General features: G+C 38.9%; 1 protein-coding gene across 1 annotated transcript; it reads left to right on the plus strand.

The window, feature by feature from the left end:
- Window positions 1–1,362: 1,362 nt before the first annotated feature.
- On the plus strand, window positions 1,363–25,061 carry LOC105395705. Its single transcript, XM_048626173.1, has 13 exons — window positions 1,363–1,644; window positions 1,719–1,856; window positions 2,296–2,359; window positions 2,566–2,738; window positions 2,913–3,083; window positions 5,523–5,665; window positions 6,472–6,599; window positions 7,082–7,442; window positions 7,902–8,070; window positions 8,728–8,842; window positions 9,167–9,325; window positions 24,184–24,329; window positions 24,904–25,061. Exons 1-13 carry the CDS (start codon window positions 1,527–1,529, stop codon window positions 25,059–25,061), a joined length of 2,043 nt encoding a protein of 680 aa, XP_048482130.1. The 5' UTR covers window positions 1,363–1,526.
- The last annotated feature ends 15 nt before the right edge of the window (window positions 25,062–25,076 follow it).

The raw sequence follows: 25,076 nt of genomic DNA on the forward strand, positions 1-25,076 counted from the left end.
ATTTGATCTTCATTCTACGTGATTCTACATAATTATTAATTAAAGATTAATTTTTATTTTTTGCTAGCTGTTCCTCTAAACGTTTTCCCATGGGAATTCCGGGATAAAAAGTAGTGTTCTTTCTCAGGGTCTAGACCATATGTATGTCGCAGTCATCTGGTTTAATCTCCTGTTTGATTGAACCGCTAGCCCGTTCATTGGATGACGCTACTCAGTTGAATGACTAAAGAACAACTCGTCAAGTGGTTGACTGTAACGTCCAACGTCTTGACTGAACGTTATTCAGCGAAGTCGTTAAATGGGATATAGTATAGCAACTTTGTAATGTCTGGTTAGGATGAACATGACCAGACAAGAGTCAACAAAAAGACTATGTTACAAAACTCTCATCTCACAAATGAACTAAACAATAACAATAAACGTACTTTGATATTGTTGTTCATAATTATCCAGGTTCCGCACATTTTTTCCTTTGAAACTATCCGCCGGCGGTGAAATAATAGGTAAATCCATGTTGTCACACTATTTTAACATAAATGACGCACTTTAAACCTAATTTATTTGCAAAAAATAACAATACAAGTGCTTTTTGTGTCAGCTGTTCGCTGTTAGACGCCATATTTGTTTTATTCACCACCTGACTGATTTTAAGTCCGCTAACTAGTTGTGACGCTTGTATAATCAACGTTCGGCCTAGTCATACAACTGAATAGCGTCATCCAATGAACGGGCTAGCGGTTCAATCAAACAGGAGATTAAACCAGTTGCCTGCGACATGTATACCAAATTTCATTCAAATCCGTTCAGTAGTTTTGGCGTGAAAGAGTAACAGACAGACAGACACAGTTACTTTCGCATTTATAATATTAGGATGGGTTGGGTTTATGTAGTAGTACCCAACTCCCACCCAATAAACTACAAACCACGCAAACCACATTCCTAGTTGATAATAATTAGGTAGATACCTATTTCTTTTATTAATGATGTAATTTGATACATTTCTAAAGAAATAGTTAAGTAAGTAGGTACCTGGGTTTTACTTAGGTATCAGGCAGAGTAGAGGGACCGATATATTTTTTTGGGTTAGGTAGTTCAGTAAGCATGGTTCCTAGATTTATACTAATTTATAGGGTAGAGTTCAATTGTGTATGCAAGCTAATCTAATGTAAATTTGAAACTACCCGGCGAAGTTAGTAGCTGCGGGGCGGGCTTACATCTTAAAAAATAACATTAAATAACGCCATCTCTTGACTAAACTGTAGAAGCTACAAGGTCAAGATTTGTGAGAGATCAGAGAACAAAACGCAAACTGTCAACGTACCTACTGAATAAAATAACAACATTTCTGTGAGTAGCTGACGATTTCATAATAATGTACCAATCTTTAATTCAACACAGACTGCAACGATGGAAATTGTACATTGAGCAATAACAAAACGGTTGTAACGTTCACCTGTCAAAATTTGAAAATTCAAATGTTTACTTGATTATTTTGTTGGTGATTTTAATTTAAAGAATCCATAAAAATGGAAGATTTCGATATATTCATCAATGAAATAAACTACACAAAGCCTCTTTATACAAACATACTGAACAAATTCGTAAAAGAAGTACCAGTGGCCCCGTTTTCAGCAAATTATGAAAGTAAGTTCTCCACTTCTCATCTTTTTTTATTTCTCACTTAAAAACTGTTATTTATCCATTGTATTTGATTTTAGGTGCTCGAAAATTACAAGCAGAGGAATGTCTTAAGGACAATGATGACTTAACTTGTGCATTTCACTTGAGTGAGGCAGTGTCTTCTTCCTTGAGGACTTTGGCAGTTTATAGAGATGAACAGATTAAAACTGGCAATGGTAATGTTATTTTAAGTTATTAGTCTACATATATATAGTAAGTAAGTACTAAGAAGACCAGCTCCCTCTGTATGACACCTACATATATTTTAATGAACCTAAACAGCCAATGAAATCCGTCTGGCGAGCATAGTTTGGAATGCCCTCTAGCTGCTAACCTATGACAGGTTGCCAGTAGTGGCTGGATGAGGAAGGCCGAAGATGGAGTGTTTTGGCGCTGCTTGGGAGAGGCCTATGACCAGCAGTGGACAACTACAAGCTGATGATGATATAAATCTTAATTAAATGGAACTAATCCTTAAATTACTATAGTGTTTATCTAAGATAAGGAACTCTGGTGTATTAGTATGCCTGTGAGGCCTGTCCAGTATTATTATGGGCTGAAGATGATGAAAGAATAGGTATTATTTATTTTCTTACTTAATATTTTATCTTTCAGACAAAATGCACATGATAAAAAGTCACATAAAACCTGTGCAGGAAATACTCAAAATGAATACAAAGTAAGTGTTTCAGTTAATTTCACTGGAAATAATTTATCTTCATCCAATTACTTAATTAAATTTTTGTCAAGTAGGTATGTATTGCTTAAGTTAGTTAAATTTAAACTTTAGATAACTAACCCATACAACTCTGAATCAGGTGTATAATTTTTAATGGATATTTTAAGGAAAACACTTATAAAATGCTGCATATTCATTTATTTCAGAACACAAAAAGAAACTGAGCTACTAGATCTTCCCATTGATTTGGACAAAATCACAAAGATACTGAAAAAGTATGAAATATCTGATGATGAACCTTTGCACAAGACATACTTAAAGTTTACTCCTGAAAACAGTGTTGAGGACTTTCAGAAAATCCTTAAAGAACTTCCAAAAGGTATGAAAATTCATTTTAAGACTAATGTAAAACTGACTCTCTGTATTGTTTGATAAATTTTCCTGCTAGACTTTTGTCTAAGAAAGATATGTATGCCACCCCAGTTTTATAGCCTACCGCATGTTGTCAATGAGCAAGATAGAATGCCCTGATCATTTAATTTAAACTTTACAGAATGGACAATAGTCCAACTGACTACACCATACAATGCCAACGAGAATCTCAAGCCCCTCAATGACTACAGAACTGAAATTGACTCAATATACATAACAGTTCTCACCAATGATTACCTTGATGACTCTGTGGGACCGTTCACTGTGGTGGTACCAGCTAATGTGGTTAAAGGTAAGATGACACCAATATAAAGACACATAATGCCTGTTAAAGAGCCTCTTTCAACACCGGAGGGTCATGGCAATAATCTCCATGGGGGTTGGAAATATAGCACAAAATTTAAAATCCAAGTCAGAAGACCCAATTTTGTCCAAAAAACATTATTTGCCATGGTTGTGGAATGAATCCCTGAACCTTCAGCACAGTTACTTATCATGATCTTGTTGTTGTTTACTGGATATTCCTTGTTTTGGTTGATGAAGAAGATAGAGTTAAATCTACACTCGCGAGCAATAAAAAAGTTCCACCCACAAACTGCCAACACCAAATGGCCCCAATCCTTACTAATCCTTATCCTTACTAATATTATAAATGCGAAAGTAACTGTGTCTGTCTGTCTGTCTGTTACTCTTTCACGCCAAAACTACTGAACGGATTTGGATGAAATTTGGTATATATATGGTCTAGACCCTGAGATTTTTCCTTTTAGAGTAATTCCGTGCTATGTCACTGGTACTTTTTCATTACTTACTACAAATATCGATCTTGCTTGCAGCTCAATCTGAACCTAAATACATTCATACTCAATGGAAAAGTACCTACCTAACGCGCTTATATAATTATTTAACATGGAAAACCTATAATTTATACTTATGTGAGTGAAAGTAGTTTACATACATTTCTCACATCTTGGTGAAGCGTGCAATCGGAAGTCAGTTTTATGTTTAATACGTCATTAGTTTATTTAATGGGAGTGGCGGTAGCTCATGCATATTATACCTACCTAGATAGGTACCTTGAATCTATATTATCTTAATCTAGTTAATACCTGGGAATCCTAGTTTGAGGACCAAGATTTATATTCAAACTGTGCCTAATGTTTTTTTTCCAAATAAAGAGGCTTGAGCCTTTAGTAGTTCACAGGTCTGGTCTAAAATCGTAGTTACCCTCAATGGCAACACTACCCTATCCGGTCGGTCCTTCTCCTTCTTGAGGTGGTGAGATGATAAATTGGGCCTATGCAATGTAGGCGAAATACACAAGTAGGTAGATATCACGAAATGACATAGGTAGATTATGTTATGCATATTTTTTCTCACGAGAATGATATCTACCTACACCATGAATGCATAATGTGAACGTTATAATGTGAGTAAACAATGGTCACCTAATAGATATGTGTATTGTGTACCTACAGGCGTAAATGTTTTATAGTTAAATGATTATGTCCTTGTTTCACAGGGAAAGACATCTGATACAAACAAAAACCACCCTTATTCGAATGTAATAAGGGTCCTGTCAGATGTCTTTCCCCGTGAAAAAAGGTATAATTATTACTTACTAATTATGCAGCAGTACTTAAGTAGTTTTTTTTCCAAGATTTATAATATTATTTACTGATACTCCAATAAAGAAGGTTGTAGTACGTTGAAGACTTTTATGTTCAAAACGAGTAAAAAAGACTATTGGCTGATATTATGTTATTGGTTAGCTATGTCCCTATGCCCAAACCTGTGCATTGTAATCATAATTTTGTCAATATTATCATCCAAAGTCCATTTATAATTCTAAAATCCAGTCGCACCTAAATACCTACATTTTATGTAACTTTTGAAGCGACATTTAAAATATTGTTTACTTGGTCTTTACTTGACCGAATTCGCTATGTGGCTAGCTTATGATAGCTGTTGGTTTTTACTTACTCTTGTTTGAACAAGCCAGTTTCCAAATGCAATTTACCGTGAAAATTATCTACCACTGACAGTATTTCCATACGCTTGAGCATTACGTAACGAGAGATAATCTATGCACATACCTATCTATCTACATTTGCATAAGAAATCATATGAATCAATAGCTAAAGCACCTACTACTTGATTTATCGCTGAGTTGCAGAAAGCTAATGTCCAACGCAGCACCACTAACGCCACCAATTGAAAAAAATTACTTCCGTTTGAAAGCGTTTTTTTCAAAAACGCCCTCTTCATGCCAATTTTTAGAACCTGCCTCCCAATAGCCAGTACCTACCTAGAATGTAGAAGTCTAAGTTTATTCCGCCAGAAACGGCCATTTATAGCGTTTGTTACTTTAAACTTCTACATCATCTGCAAGGGTAGTGCGAGTTTTTACTCCGTTTGAGTAGTGGCTAGTAAACATGGATTTATATAGCGCGGGAGAGTCGCTACCTAGCGGGCTTCAGCTGCATTACCTTCGCGCCATAAAATTTTCTTCTTGATGAGAAAAACCTACACTTGGCCCTCTGGTCATCATATACTTACTTAATAAACGCTGCACCAACTTAAATAGATAATAATTTTATTGCTGTTGCTGCCTTGCGTTGACCGTATACGGAAAGTGACAGACATAGACTCACAAAGCAACTTTGTGCATAGACTGGTCACAATAGCTCAAAGTGGCTTCCTACAACCAAAACCTATGTTCAATTCACAGAAGGAGAGAAGCCGCTATTCACGGAGCTGTACTCGCTGCTGGAGGACAACTACAAGACCATAGAGAACGCGCAGCTCCTCAACAACAAGCGCCTCGTGAGGAACTACTGGAGCCGGCGGGAGGACATCGACCTGCGGATGAAGGTACTTCTCACAAATTATTATTATCTTGAGACCCAGAGACCTAAAATTTCATAACTTTCAGTTTTCGGCTGCAAACTTAATTTTGACTGAACTCTGTCGTGGATTCTCCACATTATGTCATCGTATGAGGTCTCTATGTCTCTAGAGAGGATACACACATTATTTTATTATGTCTGTAATCCCCAAAGGGGTAGTCAGAGGTGTCTCGCAAGATAAAGATTCTTTGGCACAATGTATACCATCGCTCTTACGGTGAAGGTACATCGTGAGGAAAATTGGCTCTCGACCTATCATGTAAGTCCAAATATACTTACAGCAAAAAGCGGATTATTTGCTTTTGATGAATTAATGTTCCGTATTCTTTTATTTTTTGACAGTGTAGGTAGGTCTTTAACTGCACCATTCCTTCGTAATCATAACTTATATTATAAATGCGAAAGTAACTGTGTCTGTATGTCTGTTACTCTTTCACGCCAAAACTACTGAACGGATTTGAATGAAATTTGGTATACATATGGTCTAGTCCCTGGGAAAGAACATGGGCTACTTTTTATCCCCGAATTCCCACGGGAATACTTTTTAACGCGAAGCGAAGCTCGCAGGAACAGCTAGTGATTACATAAATTTAACATAACCACAGAATAATATTGACGAGCGTGTATGAGGAGACTTATGAATGTAGAGGAAGCGAAAGAAATATGACAGGATCGTGGTACGTGGAGGTCCATAGTCTCTGCCTACCCCTCATATTTATGTAATGTATAAGTAAGTATATCGAATAATATTGATGTAACTCTCTATTCCAGAGTGTGATCAACACGATGGACCGCGCGTGGCTGGGCGGCTGGGGCGCGCTGCTGACGGGGCGCCTGCAGGACCCCAAATGGAGAGACCGGGTCCGGGCACTGGTAGACACCACTATCACTGACTGGGGGTGAGAATGTTTTTACTAGAATGTACTGTGGTAGAATATGCGAATATAACGAAAGTACCTGCAGTAAAACTATAAAGTCCTGAAAACGGAAATGGATTTTAACTAATTGTTACAGACCGTATTTATTCGATGTATTATGTAGGTATATTTATTAAAGGACAAATCCGTTAAAAACGTATATAACGGCCATAACCAAACGGTATTTTATTTTTAAAATGCATCTAAATGTAAGTGAATAACTGATAATGATATAAAGTCTTTGCAAAATCGCACTCTTTATTGTCATGACTTTGTAGTTGGACCATTATGTCTATTATTTGAAAAGGTACCCTATTAATAACTTCACCGACCTGTGAATACATACGGGGTGTTGGATTAGTTAGTGGTTATTCGTTCTATTTCTTGTTGGTCACATGGTATGCGTACAAGTTTTTCTTTCACGTAGTTTCAGGCTTTGAATAAAATTTACAACACCATTTCAGATTCGTCCGCCTCACCCAGAAGGAACGCGTCCTCCTATACAACCTCATTGAGAGTTCACCACAACTATCTTCAAGCCAAATAAAGACATGCCTTCGAAAGATACTTACAGAAAATGGCAACCCTGACGACGTAAGAGAAGTGTTGGGCACAAGCGACTGTATCCACTGCACCGTAGAGTTCAATTTGCTAACGGAACTCTGCGTGAAATGTCTGGCTAATAGCTTCAAGAGTATTCACCGCTTTTCGTTGGTGGATGGGATAAAGGCATTTTCGCAAGCAGCAACCCTGGTTGGGCAAAGCGACGAGTGGGCAGACCTGAAGAAGGCGAAACGTCATCCAGTTATTTTGATTGTTGATGAGGTATGAATTTTATGTTTTGGCACATCAATTTGTAAGTAGGAGAGTTGATTAAATTAGGTGTAAGTAAAGTTAGGTAGATAACGTCTATTGTTTCGGGTACGAATCGGTACCCCGATCACGAGTGTTGTCGACGTACGTTGGATACGAATTCGATGGAAAAGTCACTGGAATTTGTATGCGTTTTATTAGTTTCTAACAGGGGCGCTGATCAAGATGTCATACGAAATAAATGGTTATCGAATTACGCACTTGAGTTGTCAGAACTTGTGATAGGCTTACAGTCAATACTTTTTGGACTTACGGTACCATAGTCCATAGATAAACACACAGAAAAAAATATGCCAAAATATTACAGCTTACCCTTTTCATTATAGTGAGGTTCAATCGACGGCAAATGCCTCCCTCTTTAACTCATTTAAAGGAACACATCGTCTTACCAATCACCCTGTATATTCCCAGATGCTGGACACATTCCCCTGGGAGTGCCTGCCTCTGCTCAACACGCACCCTGTATCTCGCATGGAGAACATACACTTCATATACTATCTGTACAAAGTACACGAGAAGAACATAGTGGATGGATACTACCTGTCTAAGGCAGATGAGGGACGATATGTTATTAATCCTGGTTAGTATTTTACACTCACGAGCAATGAAACAGTTCCACTTAACAAACTGCCGTTCTACAAAATGCCGACATCAAATGACATTAAATGTTGCCCTATTTAACCCTTCCTAGCAAGTTAAAATACATCATTGTAATTTCCACCTGAACTCCGTGACATAGAGTTCAAAATAAGGTGGCTGTATTTCTACCTGTAGAATCCTAACTAATATTATAAATGCGAAAGTAACTGTGTCTGAAAGAGTCGTGAAAGAGTAACAGACAGACAGACTGTCTGTTACTCTTTCACGCCAAAACTACTGAACGGATTTGAATGAAATTTGGTATACATACGGTCTAAACCCTGGGAAAGAACATAGGCTACTTTTTATCCCGGAATACCCACGGGAAAACTTTTTAAGGCGAAGCGAAGCGCGCGGGAACAGCTAGTGGTTAATATTCAAAATAAGTGGCAATAACTCAGCCACTGCCTGTAAAAAGTTAACCCTTAATAAGGCAAAGGGAAAATAGTTCTCACCTTATTTTGAACTATAAACTTTGAGTTACGGGCGAAAACCAATGTTTTTTTTGCATGAACCAACGTGCCAAATAGGGCAATGAATAAAAGTCTTGGCTGTCAAAAGGTTAATTTAACATATAATCTAAATTGTCATATTCCAGAGAAGAACCTCTCCCGTATGGAGCGGCGTATGGTGTCGTTCGTACAGTACTGGTGCCCCCAATGGAGCGGGACCGTGGGCGAGCCCGCTGCGCCGGAGGACTCAGACTTCTTTCTGTAAGTAGTTACGGTTTATGTTCTTTTGACACGAGGATAGATGGTCGCATGGTATCGGTCGCTCAGTATCACAGACTACATTCATGTGTATGTTTATCGACGTAGATAAAGGCCACTAAATATATACCTAGTGATCGATTTGACGCTTATTATACGATATACAAACCCATGTAGCGGCAACGACGGCAATTTATCAAACCATGTCTGTAAACTTCTAAAAATCTTCAATTATTGTATGTACAAACGTCTATCGAAATTAACCATCTTACCATGTAACTGCCAACTATCTTGTTTTACTAACCGTATCCCCCCCCCTGTTTCCAGCTACTGCGGCCACGGCGATGGGGGCCAGCTCTCCGCGCCGGCGCCCCCCGCCCCCGCGCCCCCCGCGCTGCTCGCCGGCTGCGGCTCTTGCCGCGTGGCCCGCCGCGCCCCCCGCGCGCCCCCCGCCGTCTCCGCGCACCATTATCATATTGCTACTAGGTATACATAATATACAGTCATCTGCATAAGTAGCTATACACTTCTGTACCTTGTCAAACTGACGAACGGTCAATGTTTCAATGAATGGATAGGTGGTTTGTTAGATTGACAAGATACAAAAGTGTATAGCTACTAATGCAGCTGACTGTACATACACACAGCGCCTCCCGCACCACTACCACATCGGCACTAGGTACGGACAACAAGAACCAGGGGTCACGCCTGTTACAATTATGAAAACAAGCTACATTTCTTGAAATCGTTTATTCACACAGTAAGTACATACAACCATAGGCTCTGACACAAGCTGACATAAAGCCACCACAAACTAGCTCTATGCGGCACCTACTCATCATCAAACATCCTATAAATTTACAATCCAACAACGCCGGGTACGCCAAAGCTAGTTAATATGACCTCTGGTTTTTGTCAGTCAGATGCGCAGTTGATTCGCACCAGTAGTATAGGTATACAACAGCGCCCCCCGCCCCCGCGCTGCTCGCCGGCTGCGGCTCCTGCCGCGTGGCCCGCCGCGCCCCCCGCCGTCTCCGCGCACCACTACCACATAGCCACTAGGTACAGATATACAGTCAGCTGCATAAGTAGCACAAGCAAGTGACTGTACATACTATTATACTATTCAGTCCGCTCGACAGAGTCATATAGTGTAGACCTGCGCTCGAATTTTGTCTTAATAGTTTTTAAATCATTTTTGTAAATTCGTGATTGGCTCAGACAACATTTTTCGATTCCTGCTTCCACTTATTGCCTTTTAATGAGAAGACTCCTCCCACTGGACCGGACTGGAAAGAGATAGCTGCGCCATTGCTTTGCTGAATCATCGGAGACTGCTCAAGCCTATTTTTGCATCAACAGAAAAATAGAAAAATTGAACAGCTCAACACGGGATACGAACCAGCGATCATCTTGGCTCGGTGAGTTTGAGTTCGGCCCCTTAGCCACTAGACCAAGCAGACCGTTGCGCGCCGTGCGAAATCCCCGTACACACCGTACCTCTGCTCAACCTGTCTCCGCTCTACTAATCGCACTCCTACGAGCCCTGCGTTCTCCCACCAAAAGATGAACTGTTCAAAGTGCAGCGAACCGGTAACGGACTATGTACTATGCAATAGCTGTAATGGTCACTTACATTTCTCATGCGCCGGAGTTGCCGAGAGTACCTACAGAAGAATGACCTCGGACAAAAAGTCGGCCTGGCGTTGCCCTTCCTGTAGGACTTCGCTCTCTGCTACAGGAGATACGTCTAACCCTACTCTTGCCTCACTACTAGCTGAGATAAGGAGTTTGAAGTCAGATCTTGATATTATTAAAACTGATCTTAGAAATGCTAATGGAGGGGTCATAGAAATTAAACAACAATTGAATGAATTTGATAACCGTTTCACCATTATTGAGCAGCGCGTTTCGTTGGCGGAAAATAAGATAAGTACGCTCTCTAAACTGGAAACGGATCTGAACAACGCCTACAAAACTATTAGCGAGCTGCAGGACGATAATAACAAGCAGGATCAGTTCTCCAGACTCAATAATGTGGAAATATCAGGTATTCCCGACAAAAAAGGCGAAAATCTACATAACATCATGCATGACCTGTATCAAAAAGTCGGTCTCTCTTTCCTAGAAAGTGATATAGACTCTATTCACCGTGTCCGAAGATTCGCTAAAGATATGCCAAACACAAATGGATCTGACTCTAGGAGTACCCGGCCACCCGCTATCATCGTGCGCTTCGTCCGCCGCTCTAGCAAGGATCAGCTGTTGGCTGCCGCCCGCTCTCGACGAGGTATCACCACTAAGGATATCTCCATCGATGGCCCACCGAGCAACATCTACATCAGCGATCACTTGACTCCAGCTAATAAATTACTGCTAAAAAGAGCTAGGCAACTTAAAGGTGAACTTAATTACACGTATCTGTGGGTGAGGGATTGCAAGATCTTTATGAGGAAAAACGAAAAGAGCAAATCCTTTCATATCAATAATGATAGCATTCTCGATAGGTTGAAGTGACTATCTGTATCTATTAATAAAATATTAATTATTGTATTGAGTAATCATGTTATCTTATGTTCTCATTTTGTGAGTGAGCAATCTTGTATTTTTCATTGTATAATTATTTTATTCCGAACTGAGTCAACGTTGGTGGATCCTTGTCAGCTAATTTTAATTGCACGTCTTATACCTGAAACATATTGTACTTGTTCCGTCCATACAACACTTTTTATGTATATCTATGGCTAATACTCATAAACTAAATATCTACTATCAGAATGCAAGGGGACTACGTACGAAATCTAATTTATTTCTGTCTAATGTTTTAACCACTGACTATGATATCTTGTGCATAACTGAAACATGGTTAACTGATAGCTATCACGACGCGGAGTACTTTGACTCACGTTACAATGTTTTCCGATCGGATCGCGATTACGTTGCTACAGGGCAGGAACGTGGTGGTCATAGTGGCGGTGCATCGCCGACTGAACGCGGTCGCCAGGGAGTGGCGAGCGGCACCAGGTCATAGCGAACTCTGGGTTACTCTACAATTAAACAAACACCCAGCTAATAACGACCGGCGTGGTTACGTATCACCTAAATTTATTCATTTGTCATGTGTCTATCTTCCCCAAAATAATAACCACTTAAACTCATTGCAGCACTATTTTGATAAGTCTTCTGACTTGATTGCGGAACATCCTGACGATACGTTTATTCTACTGGGGGATTTTAATATCACTGATGCTTCTTGGTCCGTAGTTGGTGAAGAAAATTTCATGACATTCATACCTAACAACCATAAAAAAGCCATTCTTCTATCAGATTTTATGTCACTTAACTCCATGCGTCAGTATAATGAGCCGTTTTCCTTGACAGCTGTCAGTTGAGCTTTTGGGTAAGCCGATAGATGGCGTGAAAACGCAGTGTACCAACTGTCAAAAATTACATAGAGAGCAAAGAGTACTAAACTCAGAATAAGAACTCACTAGTTGTGATTGAATGTCGGGTGGTAGCGCGAGCCATCCTTCCGAGAGTCAGACTGCATGTGGCTTGGGATAGTGCTAAGTATTCTGTGAATAGTTCTACCCGCGCCGTCACGTAGTGTTCTTTTCTCTATGCGCGCCGTTTGAACGGTTGCTGCGTGCGAGAACTGATTTTCTATTTTTATTTATTGTATGATCCTAAATAAGATCCCAAAGAAATACTTACAAGACAAGATGAGAATGTGTGCCGTCGCAACTTGTAAAAATGAAGGAACTCATAAATTTCCAAATGATGAAAGCCAGGCGCAACAATGGATTAAGGCGACTCGGATAAATGTGCGAAAAATTGATTGGAAACTGCGAAAACATATATGGTTGTGTTCGGATCATTTCATACCAAGTGATTTTCATTCACGTAAGTAAGTTAAATCATTCGCGGTAATGTAAATTAACCATTGTTACTGAAATACTGAAATACTGAAATACTCATTTATTCATAAATCAATAATTTATAAGTCAAAGGAAAAATATATGGTACTTATATGAGTACGTATTACAAAAAATGTCACAGTAAAAAAAGCATCATTCACATTATATTTCAATGTCAAATTAATAAATTCATACTATCAATGTCAAATAAATTAAATTAATACATTTGTTTACATTTTGTTTACAATATATTTGTTTTACATAACATGATATATTATGTAGGTACCTACCTATCTAACATAAGCACTCAAACAGGTAGGTAGAGTTGCCCAACATGACCCACCAAGTCAGGGATTAAATTCATTAAAAAGGATTTGAGCTGCATGTAGGTACTTATAGCTTTTCACATTTTATATGCACTAGGTTGCTTGCTCAGTCAGTACCTGTACCTATATTTATCATATAACTTAATACTAATAAATAATACTACAATTCTACCTACCTACGTCACTTTCACATTTCGTTAGCCTCACAGAATAACATATTGTGATCTGAGTGTGTTCTGAGGGTTTGAAAGTTGGTACAACCCCAGACAACGCCATCTATTTCTCCAAAAAGGAACTTTTTTTTTTTTTTAACAAACGCCTCATTCATGTTTTAATCAGAATGGAAACATTCTAGATTTAGTTTTGACTAATTCCGAGGACTGTGCTCTATCCTCTTGTAAGAACCCCCTTTCTAAAGAAGATGCAGTTCACCACACCAGCCTCGAAATTACTTTTTCCTTGAATGAATACCCTTTTTTACCAGACAATATTGGTCTCAAAAAATCGTTCTACTCGGCTAACTATGAAGAAATTTCGTCTGGAATTCGGAACACTGATTGGAACTTGCTTCGTGACCTTGATACTAATGACTCAATTAATATGTTTTACAATGTTCTCGACGATCTAATTCAGAGGCATGTTCCCACTCGGCCTGTACGCAAGTCTGATGGACACCCTCCTTGGTACTCACGGGCTCTTATTAAACTAACCAGGGAAAAACGTAACTTTCATACAAGATGGAAAAAATACGGCAATCCACTTGATTATGAAACATTTAAGTTGCTAAGATCACGAGAAAAGAAGTTAGAAAGAGAATGTTACCATGCCTATATCCAATTTGCGGAAAGTAATATTAAGCAATCTCCGAAATACTTCTGGAGATTCATTAAATCTAAATTTAATAGTAACAATATTCCTAGTCAAATGATTTATAATAATAAAGTATCTCAAGATGGTCAAATAATTGCAGATATGTTTAATAATTATTTCCAATCAGTTTTCGAGCCAAATTGCATCAGTAACGACTGTGGCACCTTAGCGGATGATCCTAATGCCCCCATAAGCATATCTTCTATCCACATAACACAAGAAATCGTTCTTAAGCATCTTGAGCATGTTGATGTCAGTAAGGGCGCTGGTTGTGACGGTATTCACCCCCTCTTTATCTCTAAGTGTGCTAAGCAGTTAGTCGTGCCCCTTTCCATCATATATAAAAAATCTATAGGTGAAGGCTGTTTCCCGGAATTGTGGAAGCGTGCTATTGTGACCCCTATCTACAAAAGTGGTAACAAACAACATGTACCGAATTACAGGCCGATTTCAAAGCTTAACATCTTTGGGAAAATTTTTGAGAAGATAGTCACACAAAAAAAAAAAAAAATTCAAAATTCAAAATATATTTATTTGACCCATTTTCACACACATTTTACAAATACACAAGTCAGTAAAAACATAGGTACATTAAGAAGTTACTTAAACTATTATTAGGTTAGCATGCAAAACTTAGGTAAGTTATTGGTGTTTTAACAGTGCTCAATATAGGTACTTAGGTAATCTAGGAATGTGTTATTTACATTTTTAATTCCACCTAAACTAGGTCTAGCCTGTACTATAGGAGGAAATGTTTTTCTAGCCAGTAGGTACATGTAGTATTGACAATGAAGGTATTTTGTGAGCGTTTACTCTTGTTACATTGTTAATGTTACATACAGATAAGTACTAAGATAATTTGAGTTGCTATTTAAATTAAACAAACAATAAAGTTTATAGTGTAGGTAATTAATTTTATAATTATTTATGGGTAACATGAAATTAGATGCAAAGGATTTTTAACAAAAAAAAAATAAATAAAAATAAAATAATAGCAATGAAATAATGTATGTAGCTGTAATTCTACTAATTAATTAATTAGGTAACAACAACCAACAAGTCCTCAGTTTCCTGATAGGTTCTGTTTATGAGCCACTTTTGCAGTATTTTTTTAGCTACAGCCCTGGAGTTTGGGTATAAACTTAAACTGCTATTTAATTTGTTGTATATATATGGTCCAAGAAAACAAAAGAATCTATTAGTGAATATAGTGTTAAAAGATTGAGTCCGACAAATAATGTCATGCCTTCGTTTGATTGTTTTAAGTTGGGGATCAAAAATAGTTTTTGAATGTTGTGCTAACACTGCGTTTAGTATGTATAATTGCCGAACTGACAACACCTCACAATCTTTGAATAGCTTATGGGTAGGTTCCCTAAACGATTTGAAGGTCATAACTTTTAATACGGATCTTTGAGCCCTTTCAACTTTGAGCATGGATGTCTTGTAAGTTCCCCCCCAAGCCACCACACAGTAACCTAGTAGGGACTGACAAAGAGCATAGTATATCCTGCGCACCAGGGGATAGTCAGCAACATGCCTTAATTTTTTGAAAATGACTATTAATTTTCTGATTCTACCCGCGAGCACTCTTATATGGTGCTGCCAATTTAGTTGGCAATCAACCTGCACACCTAGGTATTTAACCACATTTGTTCTGTCCAACACCATACAAGAGCAGCTTGCGTCTTCTGGGAGGCAGGTGTGAGCGCGAATTTCAAGGAAAGATGGCAGAGTTCGACTTGGGTTCAGTATAGAAAAACACATATACTGTGTTTTATTTACATTTAAGGTAAGTAAGTTAGACCTCAGCCATCTCATGACAACTCTTAGACCATATTCAGCTGTTCCCGCAGCCTCCTCCCACGTTTTGCCATGAAAGAGCAAAGTTGTATCGTCTGCAAATGAAACTATAGAACCATTCAGAAGGTTTAGGTTACACAAGTCATTTATATATACCAGGAATAAACTAGGGCCTAATATGCTGCCCTGAGGGACGCCAAAATTGACAGATTTTATAGAGCTGCAATACTCACCTATCCTGACCATCTGTTGCCGGTTGCTAAGGTAACTTTTTAAGAGTTCCAGTGATCCGTCGCGAAATCCGACTCGTTCGAGCTTTGACAACAAGGTCGGGACAGAGACTGTGTCAAATGCCTTAGCGAGGTCTAAGAAAATACCAATACACTTGCGTTTGTTATCCAAGTGCTGGACTACAGTATCAGTTAATTTCAGAATAGCATCTTGTGTAGATAAATTTGTCCTGAAACCATATTGGTGTTCTGATAAAATATTATATTTGTTAAGAAATTTAACGAGCCTAGAATTTATTAATTTTTCTAATATCTTAGACAACGCAGGCAGAACGGATATTGGTCTGTAGTTGTTGACACTGTCTCGGTCACCTCCCTTATGAATGGGGTGGATAATGGCAATTTTAAAGTTTTCGGGAAATACAGCGGTATGGAATGACAGATTACAGATGTGGGTTATTAATGGGACTAGAAGTTTGCTGGAGTATTTTAAAACTTTAGCGGGGATGTTATCCCACCCTACAGCACAATCGTCTTTGAGGAATCTCAAAGTAGCTTCTACTTCGCGTTCATCCGTGTCAGTTAAAGCAAAGGTGTTATGAAGGTGTTTTATGGCATTTAGATTATCTTTAATGTCTTGGTTAATGTCAGTTTGACCACTTGTAATTTTTTCAGCTAGTAGTTTCCCTACACTGGCAAAGTAAGCGTTAACCTGATCAACTGAGTCATGAGGGTTAGGGTAAGTCTTTAGCAGATTCAGGTTTGACGTTTTATTTTTCCCAATGTTAGCTATCGCTTTAATAGTTTTCCATGTTTTCCGGTTATTATTGGCGCACTGTTCTAATTCAGTTCGTTGATATTCATGTTTTAATTTATGCAGTATCGAGTTGCAATAGTTTCGGTATCTGGTATAAGTTATTTTTAAAATAGAATTAGTTGGCTCCTTCCTTAGTTGAAGGTGAAGTTTATCTTTATTATTAATACATCGCAGCAACCCCGGAGTTATCCACGGTTTGATTATACGTTTGCGTTTGGGTATTTTTTTGACAGTAGTATGCACTTTTATTATTGAAGAAAGCCTAGTGACAAAAATATCGGTGGCTTCATTTACATCGGTACAGAGAATGACGTCAGAGAAGTCAGCAGAGGCTATTTCTTCATTGATTAAATCGTAATTTAGTACTTTGATAAAGCTGTTAGGTATATGTGGTTCATAGGCATCGAGACAGCACATTACTGCATAGTGATCGGTGATAGTAGCGGGTATAACAATGGTAGTTGATGGATTACAAGTTTTTAACATAATATGATCAATTGAACTATTTATATGAGTTATAAGAGTGTGGCCTGCGAGTAAACCATGCGTTCCAAGTAAATTGAGGTATTCATCTGAGTTGCTGTCATTGTTTTCTGGCTTGATATCTATATTAATGTCACCTATCACCATTATATTTTTAAATGACTTTAGTGACTCTAGGACCCCATTCAATGAATTAAGAAATTTATTCGCATTACGGTTGGCTGGAGAACGATAGATGCACACTATGGCAGTATCATTATCAAAACTTATGACGATGCAATTAGAATCATCGCAAATGTGTTCCAGAGCTTTGCAGTGGAGGTTAGATTTACAATATACTACGACACCTTCGTTTTGTGTTTTACAATTCAAGGTCATATGAGAAGTATAACCTTGAATGTCCGGCACAGTATAATTATTTCTAAGCCTACACTCAGTAAACACAAATATGTCAAAGTCAATATTAATTCTCGCAACCAATGTTTCAAAAGAAGATAAGTTTCGATTTAAGCTTCTTATATTTTGAGATAATACCTTCAAACCGGGCATTTTATTTTTATTATTTATGTTTAGGTTTGCACAGACATCCTCTGCATTACATAATAAGGATCTAGATACATTAAAGTTATCTAGATCAGCAGCACAATCATTTACAACCGCCATCAAGCAAGTTGGTTAAAAGTAGAATTCTTAAAATTAGTAGAATCGTGATAGCGAATTTAAACTGAGGCAAAGAATGCACAATTGAACACCTGATATAGAAACTATGATTAAATATTCCTATATACTTACACTTTGGTCGGCCCGACGCGAAGATATGCACATTCGAAACCACAATAAAAGTACACTTGTTTACTTGTTTACAATGTACACTTAGGTACTGCAACATCTTACAGAAATAGAAATAGGGACTTGTTAGTTGTTGTTTACTCAAGGGTAATGAGCCCAAATGTTTATGTATGTTTGTAAATTGCATTAGTTTAGCCAGGTAAATACTGTTAACAACAGTGAGTGACAATTCGTGGATAAGCATTAACGTAGTGATTAGAACAATATGATAACAATTATACTGAAAAATATGTAGCTGTGTCCATAATATTTTATATTTATAAGTGTATCGAGTAAGGCTATCAAAGTATATGTGTATGTATAACAAATCATTATATTTTAGCACAGCATCATAATGTACATAATAGTATGGCCATATAGTGTAAGTAAAGATTAACATGAAAAAAGTATGGGTCACTTTTAAAATACATAGTATATAGGTAAGGAACGTTTCAAACTGATAACAGATATCTAAGGTTATTGTTATGTAGGAGAATATTATTTTTAATTGAGTGAATTTTGTAAAGTAAATAGGGCAATCTAATAGTTTTAGTTTATTGAATAAATACTTAGGCAATTAACCTAATAGAAAAATAAGATTATTTTAAATTATTGACCATTTGAATATCACGTACCAACACGTAATCGGAGTTGTCAGACTTCCGCATCAAAACTCGTCCATTTTTGACCCAAGTGTACTTCCAACCCAGCTCCTTGGCCTTCTGGCGGGCTGCAGTATGAAGTGACTTGGTGTCGGGGGTCAGGTGCTCGACCACGTAAACTGGAGACTTCTTTTCCAGAGCGATTCCAAGGAGTGCGGTGTTCAGTTTCTCGTTAGGGTTCTCTTTGTTGTATTTGCTAGCAGCCGCTAGATATGAGTCCCTGGTGCGTGGGCTCTGGAACTTCACCAGTATGGAGCGCGGACGGGTACTTTGTGGGTTAGCCTTTGCAGTCCGAGAGCAGTACGAGATGTCAGTTTCACGTATCTCACACTTAATTATGTGACCTAGTTGAGTGACGTAACTAACAGCGTTCTCTCCTTTTGTTTCGGGCACGCACTGGATTTCGAGATTGGAGATGCGGCTGAGCTGCTCCAGCTGGTGGATACGCTGAAGCAGGATACTCGTGGTGGCGCGCAGGTCCTCATTCTCCTTCTGGACTTGGTGCATGGTGCTTTTAGCAGATATGACGTCAGATTTGAACTCTTCAAACATAGCGTTTGTGAACGAGATCGAGTCCTTCACGTCGTTGATTTCTTCTCGTAGCTGTTTCAACTGGCCTTTCAAGCATGTATTTATAATGTCGGTTAGATCATCGCGCATAGCCTCGCGGATCTCATTCCTGATGGTACTTATCAGCTCATCTTGGGTGACGCATTGATTACACGGGGAATTCGCCGAGCTCGCAGAGGCCCTGGCCTCGCGAAGCTTGGAGCGGAGCGTAATTTTGTCACTCTGGGGAAACTGGACTGGGGTGTTGGAGTTGTCACCCCTCGGCGGCTTGATGGCACACGATGGACATGTCCATGTAGACTGGAGGACTTTTGTATTTTTTTCCACAGGTACACCCACGCACTGTATATGGTAACTATTTTTACACGATGTGCAATCTAGAGGAGTATCCTTTTTGATATTTATGATGTCTTTACACGCCAAACATGTTTTTGCCATATCTTTTGTAGTTGAGGGTGGTTGAAGAACCGTTTGGTAACGGCGGCGGCGCGCGGGCGGGGCACTCGCAGGCGCCGATAAGGCCCGAGAGGTTCCGATGGTCACCGATGATAGGCGATAGCTAACGCGAGTGAACACGAGCACTCACGAATACTCCCGGAGTTGCGCGAAGGTGTGGCCGGCCGACAGAGATGGGTGATTAGATTGCTCCTCTTTCGCCCGATCGGCGCGGGGGAGGTGATACTGCACTGGATTTATGACCGATATTTACAAAGATAAAACTTTAACTATTTGCGATTTTAGACCTTATTTATTTTATATTAAGGTAAGAAACCATTTACGGAGATTTTAAAGTTGTTAAAGCAAAAGTGGTACACGACTGCTCACAACGAAAACCACTGGACGAAAAAAACCTAAAACACAAGAACTTAGCCTGGCCCTATCACAGCATATATCTCCATATCAACACGGCTTCCTTAAGGGACGCTCCGTGGATACCAACCTCGTGACCTACACCGATTTTATCCTTAATGCCATGGATGTTGGTTGTCAGGTGGATGCCGTGTACACAGACTTTTCTAAAGCCTTTGATAAAATTGACCATCATCTGCTTATTAAAAAATTACTTGGAGTCGGTGTGCACGGCGATCTTCTTCGGTGGCTGAGGTCGTATGTCTTAAATCGTTCACAGGCGGTATCCTTGAAGGGTCATACTTCACAATTCCTTCCAATTAGTTCTGGAGTGCCGCAGGGATCACATTTGGGGCCCTTACTTTTCACTCTCTATATCAACGACTTGGATACCATATTTGATAGTTCTTGTCATTTACTGTATGCCGATGATGCTAAAATTTTTAAAATAATTTCTACTACAAGCGATTGTGTAGAATTGCAATATGATTTAAATAAATTTGTAAATTATTGTGAAGATAACAATATGCGTTTAAATGTAGATAAATGTTATTGCATCACTTTCACACGTAAACAGAATACTATTGACTATACGTACAATCTGCATGGCGACGAAATTAAACGCGTTTACAAAATACGCGACCTAGGAGTAATTTTAGACTCAAAACTTCATTTCAATTTGCATGTCGATAACATAATTAATAGAGCCTTTAAAAACCTTGGTCTTATCCTACGATTGGGTCAGCCCTTTAAGGATCCCTCTACTTACATTATACTCTACTATGCGTATGTTCGTAGTACATTGGAATTTTGTAGCGTAGTATGGAACCCTCAGTATACAGTTCACATCGACCGCATTGAAAAAATTCAAAATAAATTTACCAAAGCTTTGGATTATCGTGTCGGAAATTTCTTTCTAGATTACAAAACTTCTGCTAAACGCTATAACCTTGTATCACTACAAAATCGTAGAAAACTTATTGACGCATCGTTTTTCTTTAAAATATTAAATAACCAAGTGGATTCTCCTACACTGCTTGAGAATATCACATTCAGAGTCCCCCGTGCACACACAAGATTTAAAGATACTTTTCATGCAAGTTTGTGTAACACAAATTATGCCAAAAATTCATTTTTCAGGCGTTGTGCAAGATTAATGGATAGGGAATTTGCCGACGTTGACATATTTCACAATTCGTTAAACTCTTTTAAAAACCTAGTCTTAAAATCATTTAAATATTAATCGCAACATAGACTGCTTACTTTTTTAACTTAATTTAAAATTGTTTATATTTTCTTTTAATTGTTTATTTAATTATCTTAATTTCACTTAATTTGTTTGCATGTTTACACTAATTTTAATTTATATCATTTATTTTATTAATCTGTCATTTATATTGATTTATTTTTATATTAATTAATGGTACTATAGGTCATTAAGCACCAAAAATATGTAATAATGTACGCAAAAGACTGTTTGTTACCTTTTTGTAAATAAATAAAATAAAATACACACAGCGCCCCGACCCCGCAACACTACCACATAGCTACTAGGTACGGCCAACAAGAGCCAGGGGTCATACCGGATGCGCCAAAGCAAGTTAATTTATGACCTCTGGTTTTTGTCAGTCCGATGCGCAGGTGATTTAAAAAAAAGTTATTTATTATATCAATCATTTGCACTTAATTATTAAGATAGAGTAACATAATATTAAATGGTGCAATCGATTCTATTATGTAGTGGCTCAGACACCTAAGGTAAGATAAAATTTTGAGATTTAGGTGTCAGAATCATTCGCACGAGTTTAGTATAGGTATAGACAACCGCGCCCCCCGCGCTGCTCGCCGGCTGCGGCTCCTGCCGCGTGGCGCGCCGCGCCCCCCGCCGTGTCCGCACACCACTACCATATTGCTACAAGGTACATATGTACGGATGTATATCCATGTCTTGTTACATTGCAAAGGCGTGGAGACACTACGATCAAAAACCCTCGGATCTCCGGGAAGTCATAAGTAACCTAGGTCGTGAAGGTCGTCCTACTGGCTTTCTGGCGTGAGCTTGGGTGGCTTAATAGCTAGACACCCCGTAGGTATTTCACGCATAATGGCCCACCTTAGAGGCTAAATGCGGAAAATCTGCTCGCCATGATAGATAGATAGATAGATACATAACAGCACCACCGGCCCCCGCGCCCCTGGCCGTCTCCGCGACCCACTACCATATCGCTACTAGGTATGTCAAAGAGGTATACTAAACCGAAAGCGAGCGAAGCGATTGTTCATAACTTTATTGGTCCCCTGAGTCACCCTCTTTGGGCTAAGTATACAACTATGGCAACATCCTGTTTAATGTCTTTCACGGTGAAGGAAAACATCGTGAGGAAACCTGCATATCTAGATCTAGCAAATCTAGATATGTGAACCCACCAACCCGCAGTGGACCAGCGTGGTGGGGAAATGGTCCAAGCTTAGGAAGGCAGTTTAGACCTTGGGGATATGCACAAAGGTTCCATTCGAGAGAGCTAGGTGCAGGTACTTACACCCCCACAGAGAATAGAATAGAATGTCTTTTTGAATTTAGACCAAGGCGGCCAATCTTATTGAGATCAGAGGCGCGAGCATAGGATTCGATACTATTTTCGAATCTACACGAAGGGTCGCTTTTACCAAACGCTAAACGTATTTAAATCAAATTTTAAATACATTTTGTACTAACTGGCAGACGTATGACAGGCTAATAAATACGTTTAGCGTTTGGTAAAATTCCACCTAACATGGAAAAAACAAATGCCACTTTTGGAACTAACAAATTTGTCTTACATTTTGACAGTAACATTTGACGATACGCAACGTAAACGGAGGTTTCGAATCCTGTGCTCGGGCAACAGCCTTCTGCGCGGGAGTAGATTATAGCGCCCAAGTGTGTGCGCAGTACACAGGAGCACCATGTGTGCCACTATAATAACCCGTTGTCTGCTAAATTGTATAAGTAGATGACAATTGGATGTAAACACGACGAAATATCATATTTATATGAAAGTTTTTTACGGATACGAGAAAATATTGTAAAAACATTACGTTCATCAGAATATTTTATTCGAGGCAAAGAGCCGTTTTATTGGACCGCTGCTAGTAGTGTTTTCGTGTTACCCAAAAGATAGCGCTGCGCTGTCAATAGAATACAAAAATTCTTTAAATTTTGCAGTCTTGCGGCTCGGTTTTTACAAACACATACATACAAGTTCTCCCGCCTCCAGCGACTAACAAACTAATCAGACTATAGGCTACTTGACCTTTAAAGAAGGTCTCATATGATTTATAATTGCTCTATTAGATCAAAAAAATACTCTAAATTTTTTGGGACCTAGAAAATCACAAAACTTAATTTTAAAGTTTTACTTTTTGTAAACAGGCGAAAACGCTCTCAGCCATATTTGTTTTAAAATGGTATATGGTGTGGACTGATGTGACGTCAGAAGGGAGCAAATCATTCATTTATCACAGTTGAAGATACCACTACACTTAAAACTCTTGACACAGCACGAGGCAGCTGACGTCACAACATGGCTGATAGCTTTTTCACGGTTCAAAATAATAATATTTAGATTGAAATTATGCAACTATTCTGGAGTTTAATTAGCCGAAATCAATATATTTTGGTTTCATAAATTCAATACTGCAATAAATACTCATTTATTGTCTTGAATTTGATATGAGTCAAGTAGCCTATTTCAACTACTTATGTATTTAACCCTAGTTTCACCATAGTCTGTTAGATTATTAACACCCCTGTTACATTGTTAAGTAAATCTAAAGTAAGATCTAAAATAAAATTTCTGTATTGAATTCTTGACAGATGTGTCAAAAGTCAACAACTAATCCCTTGTTATAACGTAACAGAGTATGCTGAAACCAGGCCTAAATCATGCAAGGATCCTCGACCATAGTATACTAGACCTATTTCTAATCATAATTTCCGCCACTTTCAGCCCCATAGTGATCGGCATGCTGTGGGAAGTGACCGACTTGGAAGTGGACAAGGTGGTGACGTCACTGCTGTCTCTGTGCGTGCCCTCTACTGCGCCCGTGCCCTGGGACCAGGTGGGCAAGGCGCGCTGGGGCGACGGGCAACTTGGTGAGTACCAGGGTACTAGGAAAATAGAAGAGTTTTCTGGAGCGATGGTAGCTCAGTCACGTAAGCGCCTGCTTCTCATGTCAGAGGTGCGGTTTCGAATCCAGGCGCTGATATATACCAATGAGTTCTTTGGAATTTAAGTACATTGTATACCTACCATCGCTTTTACCTCGAACTGTCACGTGAGTGCAAATGTACAATGAAAAGCGCTGACTACCACTTCGGGGATTACAGACGTCACTTCCTAAGTTTACACTTTTTCGCGCGATAAATAAATTTGCCGTACGCCAACACAAAAACAATCATAAAGTACTAAGACAATATGAATAGCTTTTTAGCTATTCATCAATATAGTCGCACACTTTCCCTCACTATATCGTACCACCACAACGCAGAGCCAATCACAATGTACCAGGATACTATGAATAGGCAAGAGGACTATCAAAACTGGACATTCATAGTAGACTAGAGGAAAGCTCTAAGCAGGACCGTCCTTTAAACTATGTACAAACTTTCGATTTGGAAACTTCATCATTAATATAACCTTTTAAATGTCCCTTTTCCCCTATTCCAGATACAAACGTGGAGAAGAAGTCCGACTTCAAGCCGGAGCCGCTTCTGCTATCGGCCGTGGCGCGCGCTCGTCGCTCCACCAGCTACGTGATGATCGCCAGCAGTGTGGTGGCCAGGGGCATACCTGTCAGGGTGGTCGAGGGTACTGGGGGGTCATAGTGGGGATTATAGTGG

Source organism: Plutella xylostella, chromosome 16 (assembly GCF_932276165.1).
Source record: "Plutella xylostella chromosome 16, ilPluXylo3.1, whole genome shotgun sequence".
NCBI lineage: Eukaryota > Metazoa > Arthropoda > Insecta > Lepidoptera > Plutellidae > Plutella > Plutella xylostella.